Here is a 20,168-nt window from a genome sequence, read left to right as displayed (position 1 = left end):
ACCAGCTACTGACTTTGGCCTTGGGCCCCTGCATCTCCTCCATTTTCTTGACTTGAAAATGAGGACTGTGTTGTGCTTGCCCAGGGATGTGCTCCGAGGCCATGTAGGTGATGTGCGTGACTCCTGGTAGCACAGCAAGCCAGGCTTCCCTCACTGAGCTGCATGAGGACTATAGAACCTAGCCAGGGACTTGGCAGGCAAAGGAGACCTTTGGCTTTTTCCTGCTCTTTTTGCTTTTGTCCCAAGTGACAGCAGGAAAATCTCTCTAATGAATCCAACTCTCTTCCCTTCTAGAACTCCAAAGCCCTTGGCAGGATCAAGCATCCAGCAGCAGGTGCCAGTGGGGAAGGGCAGCTGGCTTACAGCAGCAGTTGCTCTGTTTCCCATGCCATCAACCCATTTTGTGCATTTGGGTGGCAGATGAAGAGCTGGGCCTGGCTGGAAGATAGATCTGCCTGGCACCCCTGTGGAGCCTGCTCACTGCACTTGAGCAGAGGCACCAGCTTGAGCCTGGGACCTGCCACAAAACAGGCAGTGGAAAAGCTCCTGCAAGGAGAGGGAGACCATGCAGAGCTGATGACTAAGAACTTCCTCTCCCAGTGTTCCTCTGCCTTGTCTGGCTAGACTGCAAATGTGCTGGTGTAGGGACTGCCCTCTGCTAAGTGGCTGTGCAGCCAGCAACTGACAGGGCTCTGCTCTTGGCTGTGGCTGCCAAGCACTGCTGGTCTAGATGTAATGAAGCTGTCAGGTGTCAAGGTAGCACACTGCCTAATACTTACACATGTACATCAGGAGCTTGATATCCCCTGGCCAGGAAACTTCAGGGATCATTTCTGTGACATAGAAATGCAGCTAGTTCTGGTGTGGCACTTGTGCTCACATCTGCTCCACAGTTGCCAAAACCAGAATTGAGGGGAGAGAGAATCCCAAGAACAGCTGGAGCTGGCCCTGCAGAACTTATGCAGGGAAAGGAGCCTGCTACACATGAGCATGGTCTCTTAAGCAGGGAAGTCCTAGGAGAAGCACCAGTCAGCAGCATGTGGGAGAGATTGGTGACAGAAGAGGCATGCTATCTTGGGGAATACAGCAAGTAGGCTGATGACCCAAGGTACTGATGCAGTTCCTGACTGGAGTTTCTGTTGCCATAGGAGGTGAAGAATTCCAATAGGGAGAAACTGAGCTGGGGATGGATCAGCAAGAGCTCCAGAGACTGCTGCACAAAGACCTCTGGGACAGCAGCCTCCTCTCAGACTAGAGAAGAAAGGCCTTCTGGGTGCATCGGCAGGATCCTGACACCATGCCCCCATGGGCTGGGTGAGTGTCCATTGGTGGTCACATGTCTAGCTCTTCCAATGGGGAAATCCAGTATCAGTTGCCCATTGTCCATCCCCAGAACAGGCAGCAGGGAGGTGTGCAGCACTGGGGCGGGGCTTAAGCCAGGTGCATGCCTCTGCATCCCAGAACAATAGGTCTCATGGTGCTCAGTTCCCCGTCAGATTCTCCAGCAGCATAATGTCCATGCCCCAGCAATGCAAGGAGGTCATGTCACTGAGGCAGGGGAAAGGTTGGAGATCTCTGACCTGTTCAGAGAGTCCTTCCCCCGGGAGTGGCTGTGTTTGACACTGCTGCTTAAGTGTTCCTGAATACTGTGCAGCAAACAAACTGCTGAGAACACAGACTTCCAGTTAAGATGGTGCTGCCTAGACCTGTGCCACAGGACAAGAAAGAGGCTCTGCCCCTCTTCACCTGGGGCCAAGCTCCTTGCACCTCTGCACATGAAAGTTCCATCCCCAGTGACTATCACTGGAGTTCTGGCCTGGAAAGAGACTCCTGTATACGTGGCAGCCAGCACTTTGTCTCTGACTATCCTTGGAGGACCCCTGAGAGAGAGAAACCTAGTTCTTCTTAGCCTCCCATACAAATCAAACAAGCCTTGAGAACCTTAGCTTGGAGCCTGGGAAAGACTCTTCTACCTCCCTAGACATAAAGTGTTGGGTGAGGTTAGGGGAACTTGAGTGACTGGGGTTGGCTCTTTAGGTGCTGTGTGTAGGTGTTGGGGGGAGACACTTGGGTGTTGTCTTCCACTGTGTACCTGCAGCTTAAAAATAAAAGTTTAATTTCTGGATGTGTAACAGAGGACTGACTGGTTTGTCAGGGAGTAGGAGTGAAACAGCTTTACTTGCTCAGTGTCCTGCAGGAATAAATGGGCTGCGGTATGCCTCTGGGCCTGATGCTGAGCAACAGTATCCCTGAACTCCTGTCACTGTTGTGGGGCCTTAGGGACTTATCCTAGGTTAGCCCATCACTGCACCCTTTCTCTGCCCACCTGGAACTGACAAGGCCCATGGTCACAGCATCCTGGCAAGCTGGACCAACCAGCCAACCTCCTAAAGAGCCTCTCAGCTGCTCTGGGTTTAGAGCTCCTGCTGACCTAAAAAAGTCTATCTGCTTTCCAAACCTCACCCTGCTCACTTCCACAGGACACTGGCCTCCTGTTCCAGCCTGAAGGGACCTCCCGCTCCAGTCATTCCTTCCACTAAGTAGAGACAAAAAGGAAGAGAAGCTCTGTCTCCTGGGCATGAGTATTTAATAGCCAGGTCACAGTATCAGTACCCTCCAGCTATGCTTCTCCATTGCCCTATTTGCAGTGGAGCATTACCCTGTCACTCCTGTTCTCCTACACAGAAAGACTATGCCTGCTGTTGTCTCCACAGCTTGTGGCCTGCAAGACCAAAGCCAGGCAACTTGTGGGCAGTGCTGCCACCCTGTGGCCATAAGAAACCTATGCAAAGGAGAAGGGTACTCCATGAAATGCTGGAAAGGACAAGCCTGATGAGAGCTAAGCTGCAAACAGCATTGGTTGACATGTGACCTTGTGGCTCAGCAAGCACAGGGTGAGAGATGATGCAGTCATGAAGCTGGTACAGTAATTTCAGGGTAGGCTTGGGAGCATCTTGTATGTTGGGGAGAAGCAAAGACCAATGTGGGGAAGAACATTTTTTTCCCCTGGCTGGGCTAGCCCAGGTGCTCTGCACCCATACTCCTTCCCACATTCTTCCCACCAAACTGCAGAAACTTGTACCTTGGAGCCTTGCCAAGTTCCTGTACATGGCTTCAGGAAGGGGCCAAGCTTCTGATTTGCAGGAACTAAGCCTAATGGGCAGGTGAAGGACCATGATGGGCAACATGTGCTCTATCCAAGAAGGTGCCATGGGGCTTTGACAGCATGAATAACAAAGCTGGGAGTACATTGATCAGCCCTGGTCTTGCTGTTCTCAGAGTAGCTACTTCTTGCAACACAGAGCATTCCCTGCAGTAACCATCCCCTGCCTTCTTCCAGCCCCTCTCACCTCCCAGGCTGGCAGGTCAGTTGTTGTGGTCAGGGTAGAAAGAAGCTGCAGAGCTGAGTTCAGCTTGCTGTACTAGCTTCTGAGTCATGCCCTCCCCATCATGCCAAGGAAGTGAGAGGTCTGGAGGCCTCAGAGGCCAAAAGCAGGGCTGCTGTGGGAGGTACAACCCTAGGGTTTCCATCCCCTCTTCAGCTCAGGCTGAGCTCCTCCTGGTGGTGTAGCTCTGGATAGCCATCTGGAAGTACTCAGTGGTGTTGAGATCAGCTCGGAAGAGGATGATGTAGCCTTTGGGGAGGAAGTAGCCTCCAAAGACCCCAGCAAGGGTGCATAACAGGGAGAGCATATTCATGGCCACCAGGTACTTGCCCTGGTAGATGCTGTAGGTGGTGAAGTAGGAAATGGAGCAGGTGAAATAGATGAGCAGGCTGAAGGTGATGCATTTGGCTTCGCTATAGTTCTTAGGCAGGTCTGTCCCCATGTAGCTGAAGACAAAGCAACAGACACTGAGCAGCACATTGTAGAACACTGCGAACATGACAAGCACAGAGTTCTCCTGGGAGCATTCAAAAAGGATGACTTCTGCAACCCTCTCATAGTCCTTGTGAGGTACTGAGGGGTTGGTCACAAGCAAAGCCAGGCTCAACATCACTTGGACAGCTGTGCTAGCTCCAATGAACAGGTTGGGCCCATTGTGTCTCATCCAAGTCTCATAGAGGGCAGGCCACTTGGCAGCCAGCTTGAAGATGCAGACTATCTGGAAAGAACGGACAGCCATGCAAGAAAGGCAGATGGAGAAGCTGATGGAGAATACTGGCAGGCGCAGCTGGCATGTTAGCCAGCTGGGTTTGCCAAAGTGGCAGTAGAGGCTGCTGCTGGCACAGGCCAGAGCACCAAGCATGAGGAAGCACATCTTGCCACCAGCAGATTTGACCACAGGTGTGGTGGTGTTCAGTGCAAAGATGATGGCTGTGCTCATCAGGAGCAGCATCAAGAGGGTGATGGCAGTCAGCAGTGCCCAGGAAACAGGCTCAGCCCAGGACAGGAACTCAATATGCCGCTCAAAGCAGGTTTCACTATGCACTGGGGCCCACTGACTTTTCTTACAGGACTGGCATGTGTAGAGGTCTGTAGAGAAAGGAAATCCACAGAAGAACTGATGAATTTCAGAAACCCAGTAAGCCAGTTACACCCTACCTTACTAGAACACCTCACATAAAAGGATCTGGTGCTTAGTGAACAGTGTACCACCCATCAGTGAGATGCAGCTGCTTCTGGGGAGTAATGCAGCAGCTGTCCTGCAGCACAGAGAAGGTGCTTGGGGTCCTTGGGTGACATGAGAATGCCTTGGGGTCCTCAGTGCCATGGGTTCTGTGTGCACAGCCTCCAGGAGACAGTTCAGGGAACCAGTCAGAAAGGTAACAGACCCTAAAGCCTTGGGACAGTAGCGGCAACTCAAGTGACCTGGCTAGTCCTGTGCAAAGACAGCTGAGGCAAGTGAAAGGAAATCCTCTGGTCTTTGCAGCTCTCTCTGCAAGAGCCCACCTCAGCCAGGCACAGCTCCTGGGGACCTACTTGGGAAATGGGGCTTATAGGCCCTGTGGCTTCCAGCTAGTGTCCTGGCTCTGGCACTGCACTGAGCACTGCAGTGATTCTTTCCTGGGATAGGGAAGGCACTTCAAGGTTTCAGCAGTGCAAGAGCCCCAGAGCCTGGAATACATCTGTAGCAGCTGCTCTCTAGGTGCAGGGCAATTATCTGGGCAGGCACTAGATAATTTTCACTGCTGCCTCCCCATTGCCTGGGCCTTGAGCCCTTGGGGAAAGAGCACGCCTGCTTGCTTTTTCTGAGTGCAGAACAAAGGGGCCAAAGATGTTTCTTGCTTTGGGCTTGTTTGTGCAGCTGGCTCACTAGGCAGACTGTCCTGCAGCCAGCATAAGGCCCCCCGGGACAGAAGTATTTCCATACCACTCCTGCTGTCCCAGAGCAACCACCAACTGAACTCTGCATCAGCACTTTGCTGCCATCTGGGGCTGCTCCATTCTCCCTGGAGACAAAGACAACTCTGGGCAGGTTCTTCCTCCCATAGGATGTGGAGCAGGCAGCAGCTGCTGAATAAGCCTTCCCTTCCCCAACCTCACCATGAGCAGGAAGGAGAAGAGCATCTCATAGGCTTAATCTCACCTGTTCATTTGGCTGCATCAAACCACAAGATTTATAGCCCCCCAAGAATGTGCTGGAGCAAAGCTGGGTTTTGCATACCACAGCAGCCCTTCGGAAGGACTATGCAAGTGGGGAAGCCAGAGAACAACCTGTACTTGGCATATTTGCATCTTAAAGCCTGGTTACTGGGACAGCAAGAGGAGAAAGAGGGAATGAGGAGGAGGAAGAGGATTCTGGACAGAGAAGAGCAAAAGCAAACTTAAGGACTTTGAAGAACACAGGAGCTAGAGTAGGCATGGAAGAGGAGCAGATGAGTAGGAAGCCAGGCACACACCATGCTAGATTGGAGGGGTGGGGGTAGTTGGGGCAGAGTAGGACAAGCTGCTTGGGGCTGTACTGACCACTCCTGTTGAGGAAAGTTCCTGCTGGGCAGGCCTCACAGTCGAAGCAGCAGCGGTGAATCCCCACTTGTGTCCTCTTCTCTCCTCTTTCACAAGGCTTGGAACATATGGAGGCAGGAACCTAGGTGGGAGCCCAGCAAATGTCAGACCTACAAGGAACTGAATGCCTGCCAGCAGCCTGAACAGCCCCACCTACTGTGGGCAGGAACCAGTTGCCAGCCTGGGGAATACAGCTGTGACTGGAAGGTGTGAAACTAGTGAACCATAATAGCAGAAGTGAGGCCAAGCCTCTCTTTTGCCACCCACCCCCAACCTCCCAGGGACCTATTCTCCAAAGCCATCTTCCAAGAACTAATTCCGAATGACAAGAAATACTCTTCAGTACCAGTACCCTGCCCCCCTCTACATGCTCTGGGCACCTGATTGTCCTCAGTGTGCCATACAATTCTGTCCCAATCAATGCTCAGCCTGTTGGGGTTGCGACTGAAAGATCCAATGGTATCAAAAGACCAGGCTGAGCCAGTCCACTTCCACATGATAAGGTCATAGCCAGTTATGGGATCCCCGTTGTCATCAAAGTATACCCAGTTCTTGTGCAGGCTGAAATTCACTTGCTTGATTTTTTGCAGGAGCTGTATACAAAGAAGCAGAAAGAAGAGTCCCTTGTTATGGCACAAGATGCCTTCAGGTCAGGGCAAATCTGGCAGCTAAGCACCACTGATTTTGAATGAGCTTTAGGTAGTGTTGATGGTTAAGGATTTGGCTAATGTCTCCCACATTAGTACCCTGGTCACTGGAGCCCCCTTCATCTCTTTTGCATCTTTCCAGGGAAGAGTAGGACCCTTTAGCAAGTACTGCTGGAATTGTTTTGTGGCTAAAACTTGATCTGCACACAAATCTTATTGTCAACTGCCTGGCTTGCAGATCTGAGAACCACATGAGTTCATCTTCTCTCCTCTGATGCATCCACAGCCCTGTGTTCCCTCTTTTTTCCAGCCCCTTGTCTGTCTGCATAGCAGTCGTGCCTGTTGTGAGCTAGGCTTTACAGAGGCTTGCCAGAGTGAAGCTTCACACCCCAGTGTGGACAGGGGGAAGAGGGCAAGTTTAGTTTTGCACTCACCTGCCAAGGGTAGACTTCGTCCTTGCGGCATGCTCCCGAGTTGCAGCCCAGTAGGCTGTGCAGGCCATGAGCCACAGCATACACTGCTGAGTACACATTGTAGGAGGACTTCATAGCCCGAGGGTCAGACGTAGGAGGGAGCAAGTGGCACTGTGTGCATAGCTGATTGCAGCTTGGGCCAGTATCACTGATGTTAAGGTGATTATTGCTCCCAGTATCCCACCACTTAGCCCCCAGATCAGAGGCACATGCAGCTGGCTGGGTATTTTCACTGGCCTGCATTCCTGCAAACTGGCCATCCTTGACTGACATTCCAATCACTGTACCAACCTGGTAGATGCCAGGGACATCTGAGACCAGTGGGGCTAGCAACCAGTTCTCCGTACCCACCCAGACTTTTCCTGTCACATTCTCCTGAACTACTACTTCAAAGAAGACCCTGGCACTGCGTCTGTCAGAGAAGATGATTGTGACGTTGACTTTGGTGCCTACAATATCTCTAACCATCTTCTTCAGTTCTAGGCTGCTGGCATTCTTGTTTGCAGGGATGAGTCCTCGGTAGGCAACACAGATGTCACGCTTAGTCATTGCCTTGTACAAGGTCTGTATCCCCTTCCTACCATAGTCAGTATCACTGCCAACCATGGCAACCCAGTTCCACCTGAAATCCTCCATTAAAAACACCATGGCTTCCACCTGGACACTGTCGCTGGGGATGGTACGTAGAAATGAGGGGTAGGTATGCTTCAAGCTCAGTATCTCTGTGGAGGCTTCGTAACTAATCTGTTGAAGGGAAACAGGAAAGAGTTATTGCTTTCACTGAGCTGCAACAGTCAGGGCGATAAAAGGGAATGGCACCTAGTGGTGGTACCAAGCAGGGCAAAGCAGGTTGCTACTCAGCAGTGTCTTGAGGAGGAACTCACTTGAGCAGCGTTAGCCCTGGTGGGGTAAGAACAGGTATTTGGGCCGTGGAAGGGCTGGCTGTGCCACTCAGCACTGTCACCACAGATACTTTCAGAAAGCATCCCTGTCTGCAGGATTTGCACAAGCCTGTAGTGCTAGGGCTGGGAGTGCAACTGAGCTTTAGTCCCAGCTGTTGCAAAAGAATGTAGGGTTTGCCTTGTCTGCACAGAGCTCTTATTGTCCAACTGCTTCCTCTCAACTACAGCTACTCCCTGCAGTCATCATTATTAACCAAATAATCACCCCAGGGCTACTGTCCCTCTTTACAATACATCTGGCACTACTCCAGAGGAGCTGTAGTTACCTCTGGCATGAGGAAAATGCTCAGTATAGCTGCAGATGTGAGGGCAAAACCGCTGCTGTGTGGCCCAATCACAGCCAGAGCCCTGGGCTGGTAGTGTGAAAAGTTGCTGATCATCTCCACACGGCGCCGCATGCTCTGGGCGAGGACACCCAGTGTTGCATACATGTTGGCAGACTCTGAGCATGCATCATAGATCTCGTAGCCCAAAGTGATGTTGGGGAGGAGGCTGCTGGAATTGTTTATCTCTTCAATGGTAAATCGCATGGTTCGGAAAAGTTGGTAGTCATGGCTGCTCAAAGTGTCAACTCTGCAGAAACACAGACAGCACTGAAGGGGGCATCTGAGAGGGGATTACTTCATGGATCAGCTTGGTGGGAGTCAAATCACTAGAGTGCTTGGGCAGTGCCTTGCACACTACTGTGGTCAAACTGACACACTGAGTCCTGGGAGGCAGGGAGACTGGAGTCTGAACAGGCTTCAGTGCAGGCACTCTGACTGCCATAGGCAGAACATCTCTCTGTTTCTACACATCTGTATGCTGGCTGCTTGGTTCCTTGTTTGTAAAGTGCACTGACAACGTGATGTGTTTATAATGACTCCTAACTTTTACTACAAGGGAAGAAAGCTGGACTAGCAGCACAAACAACATAGGCTCCTTTTGTACACTGCTCCACAGTGCAAAAGTCAGCTCTTGCCTGTTAATCAGATCCTCACTATCACCCTTGGCATCATCCGGTGGACAATTTCCCATGGAGCACATTTGCTACCCTGCTCTGACTGCACAGCAAACACCATATCCATGGGAGTCCCTCAGCACAGCATCAGGGAGCTGTCACTTGTGGGGCTTCCCAACACGGCCCCCACGTACCACAGCACGAGTCTGGGACGGCCGCTCTCACCGAGGGACAGAGGCGGGCAGCAGGACTGCGGGGCAGCGAGCACATGGGAAGGGGCGGGATGAACAGGGCAAAGGGAAAACCAAGGCGCAAGTCTGTGGCGGGACCTTAGCGAGCCGTGTCACGGCTGAAAGGCGGCGGCGAGCCGCGCAGCTAGAGACGCCGGCTCCGCACTGCTGGCGGCTTCCCTGAGCCCCGCGGCCCCACCGCAGCCCCTCGGGCTCGGCGAGCCGTGCTCCGCCTCCCGCCCGCGAGCACGGGGCCGGCCCCGCCGCCACGCACCTGTCGCACTGCTGCACCTCGGGCCGGGCCGCGGCGGCGGGCGCAACGTGGATCTGGAACAGCCCCGCCACGGTGTAGTGGCCGCGGCGCGTGAACCGGGCGGGGCAATGCGGCGCCCGACAGCGCGACGCCACGAGCAGCAGCAGGAGCGGCAGCACGGCGCGCATGGCAGCGAGAGAGAGGGCGGGCTGAGCTCGAAGTCCCCCACAGAGCCGCTTTTGCCGCGGCATTTCCACAGCAGGGCGGAGCCAGCACCACGCCCCTCGGGCTCATGGAAATCTCGCGAGAGCTCGCGAGCCGGCGTTGCTGGGACGGCGCGGTGGGTCCCGCCCCGCTGTCGCGAGGTTTGGGGGAAGCCCAACGGGAGGAGGCGCTGAGGCTGCCATGCCGGCGCCGCTGCCCGCCCGCCGCGCGCCCTCAATCCCGCCCCTGGTCCGCCGCCTGCCGCTCGCGCGGAAACGCCTGGGCCGCGCGCGCCGCCAGGGGGCCACGGGCGTCGCGCTGCGGAAATGGCGGACGGGGCCTGGCCGCGACGTCTGGCGCGACTACGTCGCTTCTTTCGCGGCCGCGGGGCTGGCGCCGGCGCCGGGCGGGCGGGGCCGAGGGCGGGCGGCGGCGGCGGCGGCGGCGGCCCAGTCCCCGGAGCCGGAGCCCTCGGCCGCGGTGCAGGTCACGGAGAGCTCCGCGGCGGTGCTGCTGCTGCCGGAGCAGGTGCGTGCGAGCCGCGGGCCCGGGGCGGAGGTGGTGCCGCCGCCCCGCGCTCAGCGCCCTGTTCGCTCTCTCCCTGCAGCGGCTGACGTTCACCGGGAGGTGTCGCCTGCGCTGCCTGTACGGCTCGGCCCGCGTGCTGGGCTTCGCCGTGACGCCGGAGCAGCCGGCCTACGACCTCTTCTCGCCACTCACCCACTGCGCGCTCAGTGTGGAGGCGTCGCGCCGCACCGGGCCCGCTCGGCCCCGGGCCCGCAAGGAGGCGCGTGCCACGCTGCGGGACCACGGCGTGCCCCGCGGTGAGCTCTGCGCCTTGCTGGGCCCTCTGCGGGGGTCTCGTCTCTGCCACCATCCTCGGCTGCTCATGGCCGCACGGGGCCCAAGGCCTCTGCTTTGGTGTTCAGCTCCCACGGGGGCGACACAGGGCAGGGTCTGAGAGACCTCGTCCCTTTGCAGATGCAAGGCGTAAGCTCATGGGGCGATTTGCCCCAGCGTGTTCGGTGGTGCTGTTGGAGCGTCTGGACACCCCAGTGACAAGATTCATCCTTAGCCACCCAGATTTCGCCCACCTCTTCAGATCAAAGGTATGTGCATATCTGCTGTCTTGGCAGGGTTCAGTCTCCTTAGCTTCTGGGCACCTCTTGGGAAATGTCTGCTTGTGGCTTTCAACTCATTCTTTGATTACCAAAAAAATAAGAGAGCAGTTCTTTTGGTGACCGGTCAGAATGTTTTTGACACTATGGATTCCTATTTGAAATCTTTGGGTACATCTTGCAAATCACATGCAAGTGCTTGCACACCTAACAGTGTAAATACTGACTAACACTCTCTGGTGTGATCTTATGGTAGTCTGGTTGTAGTCTCTGATTATCTGATGAAACTTACCCAGGATAATTGTTTTAAGAGGATATATATTTGTCACAGCTCTGAAAAGAAGAGCATTTAATAGAACTGTAAAAATTTTATAACTGTAAAAGTGTATGTTAGAAATGAATCTTAGATTAACTTTCAGGGAAGTGTGGATTGTGGGGCTGAGATTTCCCACTGATTTATGGTCAGTAATGTGACAGCATGATGCCACAATCTGGGCAAATACAGCAGTAGATTAATTATTTTGCATGTTCTATTACATAAGCTGCTGCTTAAAACATTGTTTACAGATGTACTTGTTGACTTCCAGAAACAAAAAGTGCCCTGCTTCATACCAGAGGATGCAGCTCTAGCTTCTGTTGGCATTTTAAAATGTGATCCTGAGAGTGGCCTGCTTGTGTCAGAGAGTACTGTCCTGGCGATTGAAGAGTTAGTCCAAGCATGTCGTGGTGAGTACATTAAATTGACAGATGTTCAGTTTTTCAGTTGTTCAAAGAAAGCAAAACCTTGACTGTTTCATAAGTTGAAGCCAGTGAAAATCGGGCCTGGAAACGGTAGAACTTAAGTCCTGTTCCTTTAAAGCGTTTTTTATCTTGCATTAGCTGAATTGAGTGTCAGTTGTCTCATTTTGATGTAATCAAAATATTGTCTTCTAAAGTGTCCTGCTGATTTGCTACCAGAACTGAGGCAAAATTTAAAAGGGTTGATTTTATGTTGGTTTTATCCCTTTGTTAGACTTGATACCTAGTGTTTATTAATCTAAGAACTGTAGTTCTCTTTGTAAGTGTAAATCAATGTACGTACCAACAGCCTGTCTCTGGAGGCTGAACTGAATACCTGTATTGGCAAAGCGTCAGGTATCATGAGAATGCTGAGCAAACGAGTGTGGAACAACAACAAACTGACTGTGAGGAGCAAGGTGAGAATATATTATGCTTCCATCATCAGCACCCATTTGCAGGGCAGTGAACCCTGGACTACATTCTCTACTCAAGAAAAGGGCCTCAGTAGCTTTCACTTGTGTTGCCTTTGCTGCATTCTAGGAATTTCCTGGTGGGACTAAGTTACTTACACTGAGGTCCTGAGGTCTTGGAACATGGCAACCTTCTAAGCATCCGTTCTCTTCTCAGTCAGCATTCAGGACTGTTAGATATGAATGTATCAAGTGAAAGTGCTGAAGGGACAGTGATTAAAAAATAGGGCTCTGTAGCCACACACACAGATATTCATTAAGTTGATGCCTCACTTAGTGCAAATCTGTTGCTTTATAGACAGATACGGTGTGTATCTATATATACGTATACGTATGTTTGAATTTATTTATCCTGAAGAACAGAAGCAAGACATTTCCACTTCACAAAACTGCTATTCATGAAAATATTTGATTGCAGTATCCAAGTGAAAAAAAATTAAAATACAGTTAATTTTCTAACAGGACACATCAGATTAATTCGTAGTCATTGTCCATGATATGTTTGTTTTTCCAGAGGAAAATGATGGTGTCCCTGTCATTCTGGTGTGTGGTCCAAAATGTGTTGGAAAGTCAACATTTAACAGATACCTTATTAACCTGTTGCTGAATCAGTGAGTAAGGTCTTTTTGTTTGTTTGTTTTTTAACGTAAGATTTTAAATTAATCATCATACTATGGTTTTGACAAAAGAAAAATGCCTGTCATGATTATTTGTAAATAATGAGGTTTGGGATTTTAAAATTTTTAGCCTCACCTTACTTATTTGAAACATATTTACTTAATCTCTTCCTGGTGCCTGACTAGTTTGAATGTTCCCTAGAGTATTCAAAACCTTTTCAGCCACCAGCCTTCAAGGCTGAATGAGAATCTGTTTTACAGGTGGAATATTTTGAAGCTGAAGGTTTTAACTTACCCAGTGTTCCATGCTTCTTGATGAAACTAGTCTTTTGCCTTTTTATAGTGTGTGTAAAATAAAACTGGTTTTTGTTTTGAGGTCTCTGTTGATCTCCCCTCTGATTAGAACCAATTTAGCAGTCACTTCTCCAGACTGGATTGGTACAGGTCTAGTGCATATAAGTCCCGCTAATGGTGCCTCGTGCCATCGACATTAGATTCTCCCCCACATATTCTTTTTTTTAAAAAGGCACTGATGCTTGGGCTTCTGTTGTAGCCTCCCCTGCGTTGAGTATTTGGAGTGTGATCTGGGACAGACAGAGTTTACACCACCTGGCTGCGTGTCCTTAATGAACATATCAGATCCTTTTCTGGGTATGTAATTTTTTCTGGGTATGTAACTTGCTTTGTTTTTAATATCATCAGAAGTCTATTTTGCTTTCTTAACCTAACCTATGCATTATTTTTTTTTTATTTCTATGTCTTAAAAGACATAGTCCCTCTACCAAAGGTTAAAAGGAAGAAAAACAATTGTTTTCATGCAGCAGGGGACTGAAGTCCAGCAAGGTGATAGCTCTTAAAAAAACAAACAAAGAAAAAACCCAAAAACAGAAGTACAAAGCATGTTATCCTCCTAGCTTCCTTCGTATATTTGAGAGAAAGAGGGAAGGAGGATCTCTTATGTAGAAGGTGCTGAACTGTGACATTACAGAAATGAGTTGTGGCATAGATTTCTTGTGGCTCTTAAATCTCTGTGTTGCTCTGCCTGATTTTCCCATCTGTAAGACTTAGTGTTTCTACACTTCACTGAAGTAATAGTGTTTGCAGGATGGGCAGATACAGTGATACAAGTCCTAGATGTCATCTATTGGAAGTGAAAAGAGCACACAATTTCTTTCAGGCTTTGTGCTTTAAAGAAATCTGTGTGCGCAGTGTTGTGGGGTTTTTGTTTCCATTTCTCAACTTGGTTTAATAATGAGAACTTGATAATTTTGGAGGGTAAATAGGCGGAAAAATATTGTTTAAAAAATCGCAAGCAATGTCAGCCAGCAGGTGTGACCTTTCATGTCTTCAGAGCTCATTGGTACCCAGCCATCAAAATGTAAGATTGGTCTATTTTTTGAATGGGTATTTGACTTCGGCTGTTCTCTCATAAAGGAGGGAAGAAATTATCATGTTCACACAATGGCATTTTAACTTGCACCATTCTTCTGTTGTTACAATATAGCATGTTTCTTCTTTACTTTTTTTCCCCTAAACTAAATGCCGTTCAAGTTGCCTTCTAGAATAGTAAATTATTTATAAACCGTAGGTTCTGAAAACTCTACTGTTTAAAAACATGATAGTGGATTTATATCTTTTGACACCCAGACATGCAAACTCTGATACTCTCTAATATTTTCTGAGACAAGTGCATTGGAATAGCTAGAGAACTTTATTTTTAAATAAAAAGTGTCATATTCCAAAACAGTGTGCACATTTTGATGCAGGATGTTGGGGAGTAATTCCCATGAGATATAAGAGAGCTCAGTATAGAAGTAGGGACCCATTATGTGCTTCAGGAGATGAGGTTTTTTGCTGACTTTTCATGGCAGCTCTTTGAAGTTACTGACATGCCTCTTTGCATTTGCTGTTCATCTTCTGGTACTTTTTTTCTCAGGTCCTCCATTCACTCATCAGCGAACACCACGTAAAATGGTCTATTATGGAGATGTTAGTTGTGATCAGGATACTGAACGATACATTGATACAGTGAAGTATGTGTTTAATTCCTACAAGAAGGAAGTGCCTTTAGTCATCAATACCATGGGCTGGGTGAAAGGTGAGCCAGCAGAGGTTTAGCCTTGAGTTACAGAATTAATCTTCCAGTATAACTCTAAAGTATGCCTGCTGCAATGCTCTTTTATTTTTTTAATATTGATTGAGACTACGAGGTGTGACTAATGCTGTGAAAATTGGTCTTAGGTCTTCAGTAACTAAGATTCAGACTCTCAAGCTTTTTCCCTGGTGTCACTGTATTACCCATATGAAAACAGTGTTTATTTCCCCTTTCCCAAAGGTGTTGGATTGCTTCTGCTGATTGATATCATTCGACTGCTGTCACCAAGTCACATTGTTCAGATTTCAGCAGAAGATTTTAAAGATATGCCTCAGTTTACCCCAGAGTATATTCATCTCACTGCTGGCTTGCACACTAAAGGCAAACTGCAGGCCACATGCAAGAGCATGGATATGGGTGGAACAGAGAATTGGCAGTCCTGTGAAGGAGAGAGAGACTTTCAGGCATCGACTCCAGGGCATAAATTATTGTGTATTAAACCAAAGTTCCCTGGAGCAGGCAATGCTGCCAAAGCGTAAGTACACAGCTACTGCCATGGAGTATTTCCAGCAGCTTGAGTCATTGAGTTTCATAAACATAGCCTTTTGTTAAGAATAGTTGTTACAGAATGATGCTTCTCCAGCATCTCACCTGATCCTTTCACTCTGTTCTTTGAGGGAACTTGCTTTCAAAGAACAATTGCAACAGAAAACTGTGTTCCTTGTCTCTTATCTCATCACCTGACTCCTATTTTTGTAATATCAGGTGGATAGTCAAAGCCTCCAATAGAAAATAGATTAATAAAACTTAACTGGGATAACTAATTTGCCCAACAATTTTCTTCCATTTTCTTAAAACTAACTAATAAAAAATGCCACTGTACATCAGGCTTGGAGAAGAGTTAAAATCTAAAAAGTGCTGCATTTCTTTTACAGTAAAAGAAATTCACTTGAATTCTGGGAACTGTTGGGTAGTAAAGCATAGCTGTAAGTTGGTCGCAAGAACAGACACTAAAGTTTGAATCTCTCTAAAATACTAGATGTAATAAACATTGCATGGCATGTTCTGAAATGTGCACTTCAGTGTATTTGTGTTTTGAGTTGCCAGAGAACAGATTTTAATCTCTGCTTGATATATTTTTTTTTTGTATATGTGTGTGCACTTGTTCTTCTAGACGGGTCCATAGCAGTATCCTACGGGATATGGCAATGTTGGGTTACCTTGGTCAGCTGCAGCCTCTGGAAACAAAATCAGTGCTTCCTTTACACAGTCTGGTCCCCTATCAGGTAATTGAAACGTACACCTGTTTTGGTGAATACATTCATAATGTTGGCTTACAGTAAGCAAGACCCCCATTGTAATGTTTCGTGGTGGGAAAGAACATTTGTAGTGTGTAAAACCTCAATCATCCAATTGTAAAATATTATGCATCTCAGAATAAGTGCTAGAAAACTTGTATCCTCAGCCATTCTGTGTTGTGTGCCAGAAACGCAGGGTTCACAGGGTGTCACATTCAGATTGTGTGCTGTGACAGTGTTTCAAACAATTAAACTAGCATTGTCTGAAAATCAAGCTATGTTTGAGCTGAGCTAATCCAAGGGTTTATTTTCTAGGTACCATTTAGTGCTGTTGCACTCAGGGTTATTCATACAGATGTGGCTCCTAAACACATCATATATTCAGTGAATGCTAGCTGGGTCGGTCTCTGCAGGATACCCGATGAGGTCAGATGCCAAACTGGTGGGCCAGTCTTGCTGACACAGACACCCGTCTGTGATTGTTTGGGCTTTGGTGAGTCCCTGTGTTTAATTAAAGTAAAATTCCCATTTCTGCTAATGCAAAATTCCCATTTCTGTTTGTATATTGGCACTGCAGGCTAAATAAGTCTTTTAATTTTTAAGTAATGGCTTTATTTGCTCTTTCAAAATTAATTTGAAAAAGGCATAGGTAAAAATAAACATTTGCTACTTTTTATTTCCACTACAAGGGGAGCTGAGAGACCTCTGTCTTATTTTAATCAGTAGCAATGGTTACAGTTAAAGAAAACCACTTTGTAACCTAGCTGCCTATTCTCACTTACAGGGAACGCCTCACCATGGCAGTGCAGGGCTCCCATCAGCAGCACCAAGCTGAGCCTCCCCACCCTGCCCTGCTCTGCCCTGTTGTGCTGGGTCCTGCCTGCTGAGCCATTGAGGCCCCCGGGGCGGGCAGCAGAGCTGGGAGTCCCCCCACCCCCAAGTCTGGGGGGCACATGTTCCTCATGCCCCCCCAGACTGCACACAGTGGCAGGCAGCCATCCCCCCCAGACAGGCCACTTCTGGCTCTGTCTTGTTCCCCAGCCAAGCCCTGTGGCCACACATTCGAGCCCCAGATCCTAAACCCCTGGCCCCACACACCACTGCAGCTAGGTAGTGCCCCCAGCCCCAGCACAACACCCTCCCTCAGTATGGGGACCTCAATCACCCCCCACCCCCGACTTACCTGGACCGAGTTGTAGGAGCTGCCCTCCATGCTGCCTGGCTGCCCTGTGCATATGTGTGCACACATAGATGTGGTGGCCCCTACCTGATCGCCCTCCTCCCCTTCCCCCCAGCCCCTGCCAGCCTGCAAGGGGAAACTCGCAGTTTCCCACATTTTAATCCTTAAAAAGAGAAAATCTGTGTTTTTTCCATGGATTCCTGGTTATCACTCACAGCAAAAGAAGCTGCTACTGGAATCTACATCTTTGTCTTGTGTTATACGACTTCTGGCTGTTTCACCTGATTGCTGTATTACAGTATGTTCATTTTTGTTCAAAAGTAACCAGCTGTGTTGTTTACAAGTCTAAAGATTCTGTTACTGTCCATAGAAAGCATCAGCCTGGAGTCAGTATCTAGGGTTTTGGAGTTTGATCATGATCAGAACAGATGAGAGAGCTTACAAATAAAAATTGCACAAAAATTCTGTTACCAGTCTTATCAGGAGCCTGATTCTTGTTTAAATGAGAGCTACTGCACTAGGAAAGTATCATTCCATTGAGAGAGTTTCAGTTGTTCAATGACTACAGCCTGCAGAAGGTTTCTGACTGAATTTTTAATGTGTTTTAAAGGAATTGTTCGAGGAGTTGAGATGGAGAAGAAGCTTTACCATATTCTGACCCCAGTGCCTCCTGAAAACCTGAGAGTAGTGAACTGCCTGTTGCTTGGGAATATTGCCATTCCCAGCTGTGTCCTCCTGAACCAGGTAAGAGGCATTTGCATGGGTAGATTCCCTGCAAAGATCTTCATAAATGTGATATAGCTTTTGCTTTTCCTTGCATTACATGTACCATATTTTGAAGCCTGTATGCATCAGCACTCTTACAGCTCTTAGCTGGTTAGAGCCCTGAGGTCTTGTATGAAATCATTTCATAGATTTCATAGACATTAGGGCTGGAAGGGACCTTGGGAGATCATCGAGTCCAGCCCCCTGCCCAAAGGGCAGGAAGTCAGCTGGGGTCATAGGATCCCAGCAAGATAAGCATCCAATTTGCTCTTGAAGGTGTTCAATGTAGGTGCTTGAACCACCTCCGATGGCAGGCTGTTCCAGACCTTGGGGGCTCGGACAGTAAAGAAATTCTTCCTTATGTCCAGCCTGAAACGGTCTTGCAGGAGTTTGTGACTGTTCGACCTTGTCATCCCTTGGGGCGCTCTGGTGAACAGACGTTCCCCCAGATCCTGGTGGTCACCCCTGATAAACTTATTGGTGGCCATCAGATCACCCCTGAGCCTGCGCTTTTCCAGGCTAAAGAGTCCCATGGCTCTCAGCCTGTCATCGTAAGATCTGTTTTCCTGACCTCTGATCATGCGCGTGGCTCTCCTCTGGACTCTTGCAAGCTTCTCCACATCCTTTTTGAATTGTGGAGTCCAAAACTGGATGCAGTACTCCAGTTGCGGCCTCACCAAGGCCGAGTACAAGGGGAGAGTGACGTCCCAGGATTTGCTCAAGAAGCATCTATGGATGCACGCCAGGATTTTGGTCGCTTTACTAGCCGCAGCATCGCATTGGAGGCTCATGTTCATCTTGTGGTCAATGATGACCCCCAAGTCTTTTTCTTCTGTAGTGCTAACCAACGTAGCACTGCCGAGCCTATAAGGGTGCTGCATGGCGGTGTTAAAATATTTAAACTGACAAGTGGAAGTGCGTAAGACTTTGCAAAGTGAGCTGTGTTCAGAAATGCTGTATTCAGAGATTATTGAGTGGGGAAATTGATACAGTCAGTCTGTGCAAATGAAATAATGCTCAGACACCATGGTGTCTTCATTGTGTTCCTGTTTGTGTGTTTCAGCAGGGCATCGAAGGGGAGATCCCATATGTTACTTCTGAGTATAATTACCAAATTTCAGGAGCGGGGAAGCTGAAAATGAAGAAGCACCTCCAGAGAAGAGAATATAGCAGGCCATAGTCCCTACTCGAAGCCTTCCATTGCAGGACTTCTTTCACTAAGAGGCAAGTCACATGCCCAGGAACTTGGCCTATTCCTGGAAGACGCTGCAGCACAGACTGTATGAAGAAGATGGAGTGTCCAGTTGGGATGTTGTCACGTTCTCCTTCCAGTGTTGTTATTTTATATTTTTGTTATGTACTTCTGTGTTTTATAGTAAACGTCTATTAAAAACATCAGTTTTGAGTTATCTGTTTCAAACTCTTCACTGATCCCCACATACAGAGAGCAGCTCGCTCCACTATCCAAGTAGGGTATATTTTAGGGGAAATTCTCCAGTGTTCTGTGCGTTGTAGGGAAAGGGAGTCGTGGAAGGAGTCTTTCCTCTGTTTGGCTTTTTAAGCTCTCTGGCCAACTACAGTTCTCTCTGCTGAAATGCTCATAATCTTGTGGCACTCCAAATTTCTTCCTTGCTGTTGGTGTTTACAGTGATGAACTGTTTCTGAATTTATATCCAGTTCATATCTCTGGATCATCTACAAAAAAAAATGTTTTGTAACTTTGTCAAAGGTAATAACTTGCTACATATGGCCACTAGAGGGGGTTGAGTCATGTCAAATGCTGTGGCCTTGAATGTACAGTGGGTTGAAAACAGTGCTTATATCATTCAATGATGTTTGCTATTAAAAAGGAAAATCTAGAAAGAAATTATTAACCAACTTCGGCAATGTCTGCCATGAGCTTAATCAGCTTGTATGGCATCTTTTGTTCAAGCCAGCATAAAGATGAAATTGTTCTATTAGTAGCAGATACGTTAGCTGGAGAGATTTACTCCAAAAATACTTGCTCCTGAAAAATAATACTGAGAAAGTGCTCTTAATATCAGGGCTGAAACACGAAATACAATGTAGTTCTAACTGTTAGCTTGCAGTGAATAGGTTGTCCTCAAGTCTTCACTAAATGCATTGCAACACACAACAGCTTTTAGGCGCAGCACTTTCTCCCTGTTGTTATTTTGGAAACTTTTTT

The 20,168-nt window shown here is 48.5% G+C and overlaps 2 protein-coding genes and 1 long non-coding RNA gene across 4 annotated transcripts; 2 read left to right on the top strand and 1 right to left on the bottom strand.

The window, feature by feature from the left end:
• The first annotated feature begins 1,175 nt into the window (after nt 1-1,175).
• On the top strand, nt 1,176-7,023 carry LOC149854718 (uncharacterized). Its single transcript, XR_016438725.1, has 3 exons — nt 1,176-1,314; nt 6,006-6,155; nt 6,539-7,023. It is a non-coding gene; the product is annotated as an uncharacterized LOC149854718 (long non-coding RNA).
• Nucleotides 1,309-9,830, bottom strand: TAS1R1 (taste 1 receptor member 1). The gene is made up of 6 exons (XM_090024227.1): nt 9,475-9,830; nt 8,297-8,603; nt 7,030-7,812; nt 6,329-6,541; nt 5,910-6,030; nt 1,309-4,475 (listed from the first exon to the last, which is right to left on the bottom strand). Exons 1-6 carry the CDS (start codon nt 9,702-9,704, stop codon nt 3,544-3,546), a joined length of 2,586 nt encoding a protein of 861 aa, XP_089880353.1. The 5' UTR covers nt 9,705-9,830; the 3' UTR covers nt 1,309-3,543.
• On the top strand, nt 9,807-19,389 carry NOL9 (nucleolar protein 9). Of its 2 annotated transcripts, none has more exons than XM_090024233.1 (12): nt 9,807-10,185; nt 10,265-10,481; nt 10,639-10,766; nt 11,363-11,501; nt 12,540-12,636; nt 13,196-13,293; nt 14,579-14,740; nt 14,978-15,272; nt 15,912-16,023; nt 16,351-16,528; nt 17,826-17,959; nt 19,047-19,389. In XM_090024233.1, exons 1-12 carry the CDS (start codon nt 9,859-9,861, stop codon nt 19,158-19,160), a joined length of 2,001 nt encoding a protein of 666 aa, XP_089880359.1. In that variant the 5' UTR covers nt 9,807-9,858; the 3' UTR covers nt 19,161-19,389. The 2 variants fall into 2 exon arrangements, with proteins under 2 accessions (XP_089880359.1, XP_089880358.1); XM_090024232.1 differs by having other exon boundaries at nt 19,044-19,389.
• The last annotated feature ends 779 nt before the right edge of the window (nt 19,390-20,168 follow it).

Source organism: Crocodylus siamensis, chromosome 12 (assembly GCF_052110815.1).
Source record: "Crocodylus siamensis isolate JL-2025a chromosome 12, ASM5211081v1, whole genome shotgun sequence".
Lineage (NCBI taxonomy): Eukaryota > Metazoa > Chordata > Crocodylia > Crocodylidae > Crocodylus > Crocodylus siamensis.
The sequence above is the reverse complement of the archived record's forward strand: the minus strand, read 5'-3'. Positions and strand labels throughout refer to the sequence as shown.

Bases quoted from the DNA above. Each gene is read 5' to 3' on its own strand.
- NOL9 (XM_090024232.1), top strand. From the start codon at position 9,859: ATGCCGGCGCCGCTGCCCGCCCGCCGCGCGCCCTCAATCCCGCCCCTG. The intron at 10,186-10,264 runs GTGCGTGCGAGC...CTCTCCCTGCAG, and splicing joins TGCTGCTGCTGCCGGAGCAG to CGGCTGACGTTCACCGGGAG. The intron at 16,529-17,825 runs GTGAGTCCCTGT...TGTGTTTTAAAG, and splicing joins CTGTGATTGTTTGGGCTTTG to GAATTGTTCGAGGAGTTGAG.
- TAS1R1 (XM_090024227.1), bottom strand. From the start codon at position 9,704: ATGCCGCGGCAAAAGCGGCTCTGTGGGGGACTTCGAGCTCAGCCCGCC. The intron at 8,604-9,474 runs GTGCGTGGCGGC...GTGTTTCTGCAG, and splicing joins GAGGTGCAGCAGTGCGACAG to AGTTGACACTTTGAGCAGCC. The intron at 6,542-7,029 runs GTGAGTGCAAAA...CTTTGTATACAG, and splicing joins ACGAAGTCTACCCTTGGCAG to CTCCTGCAAAAAATCAAGCA.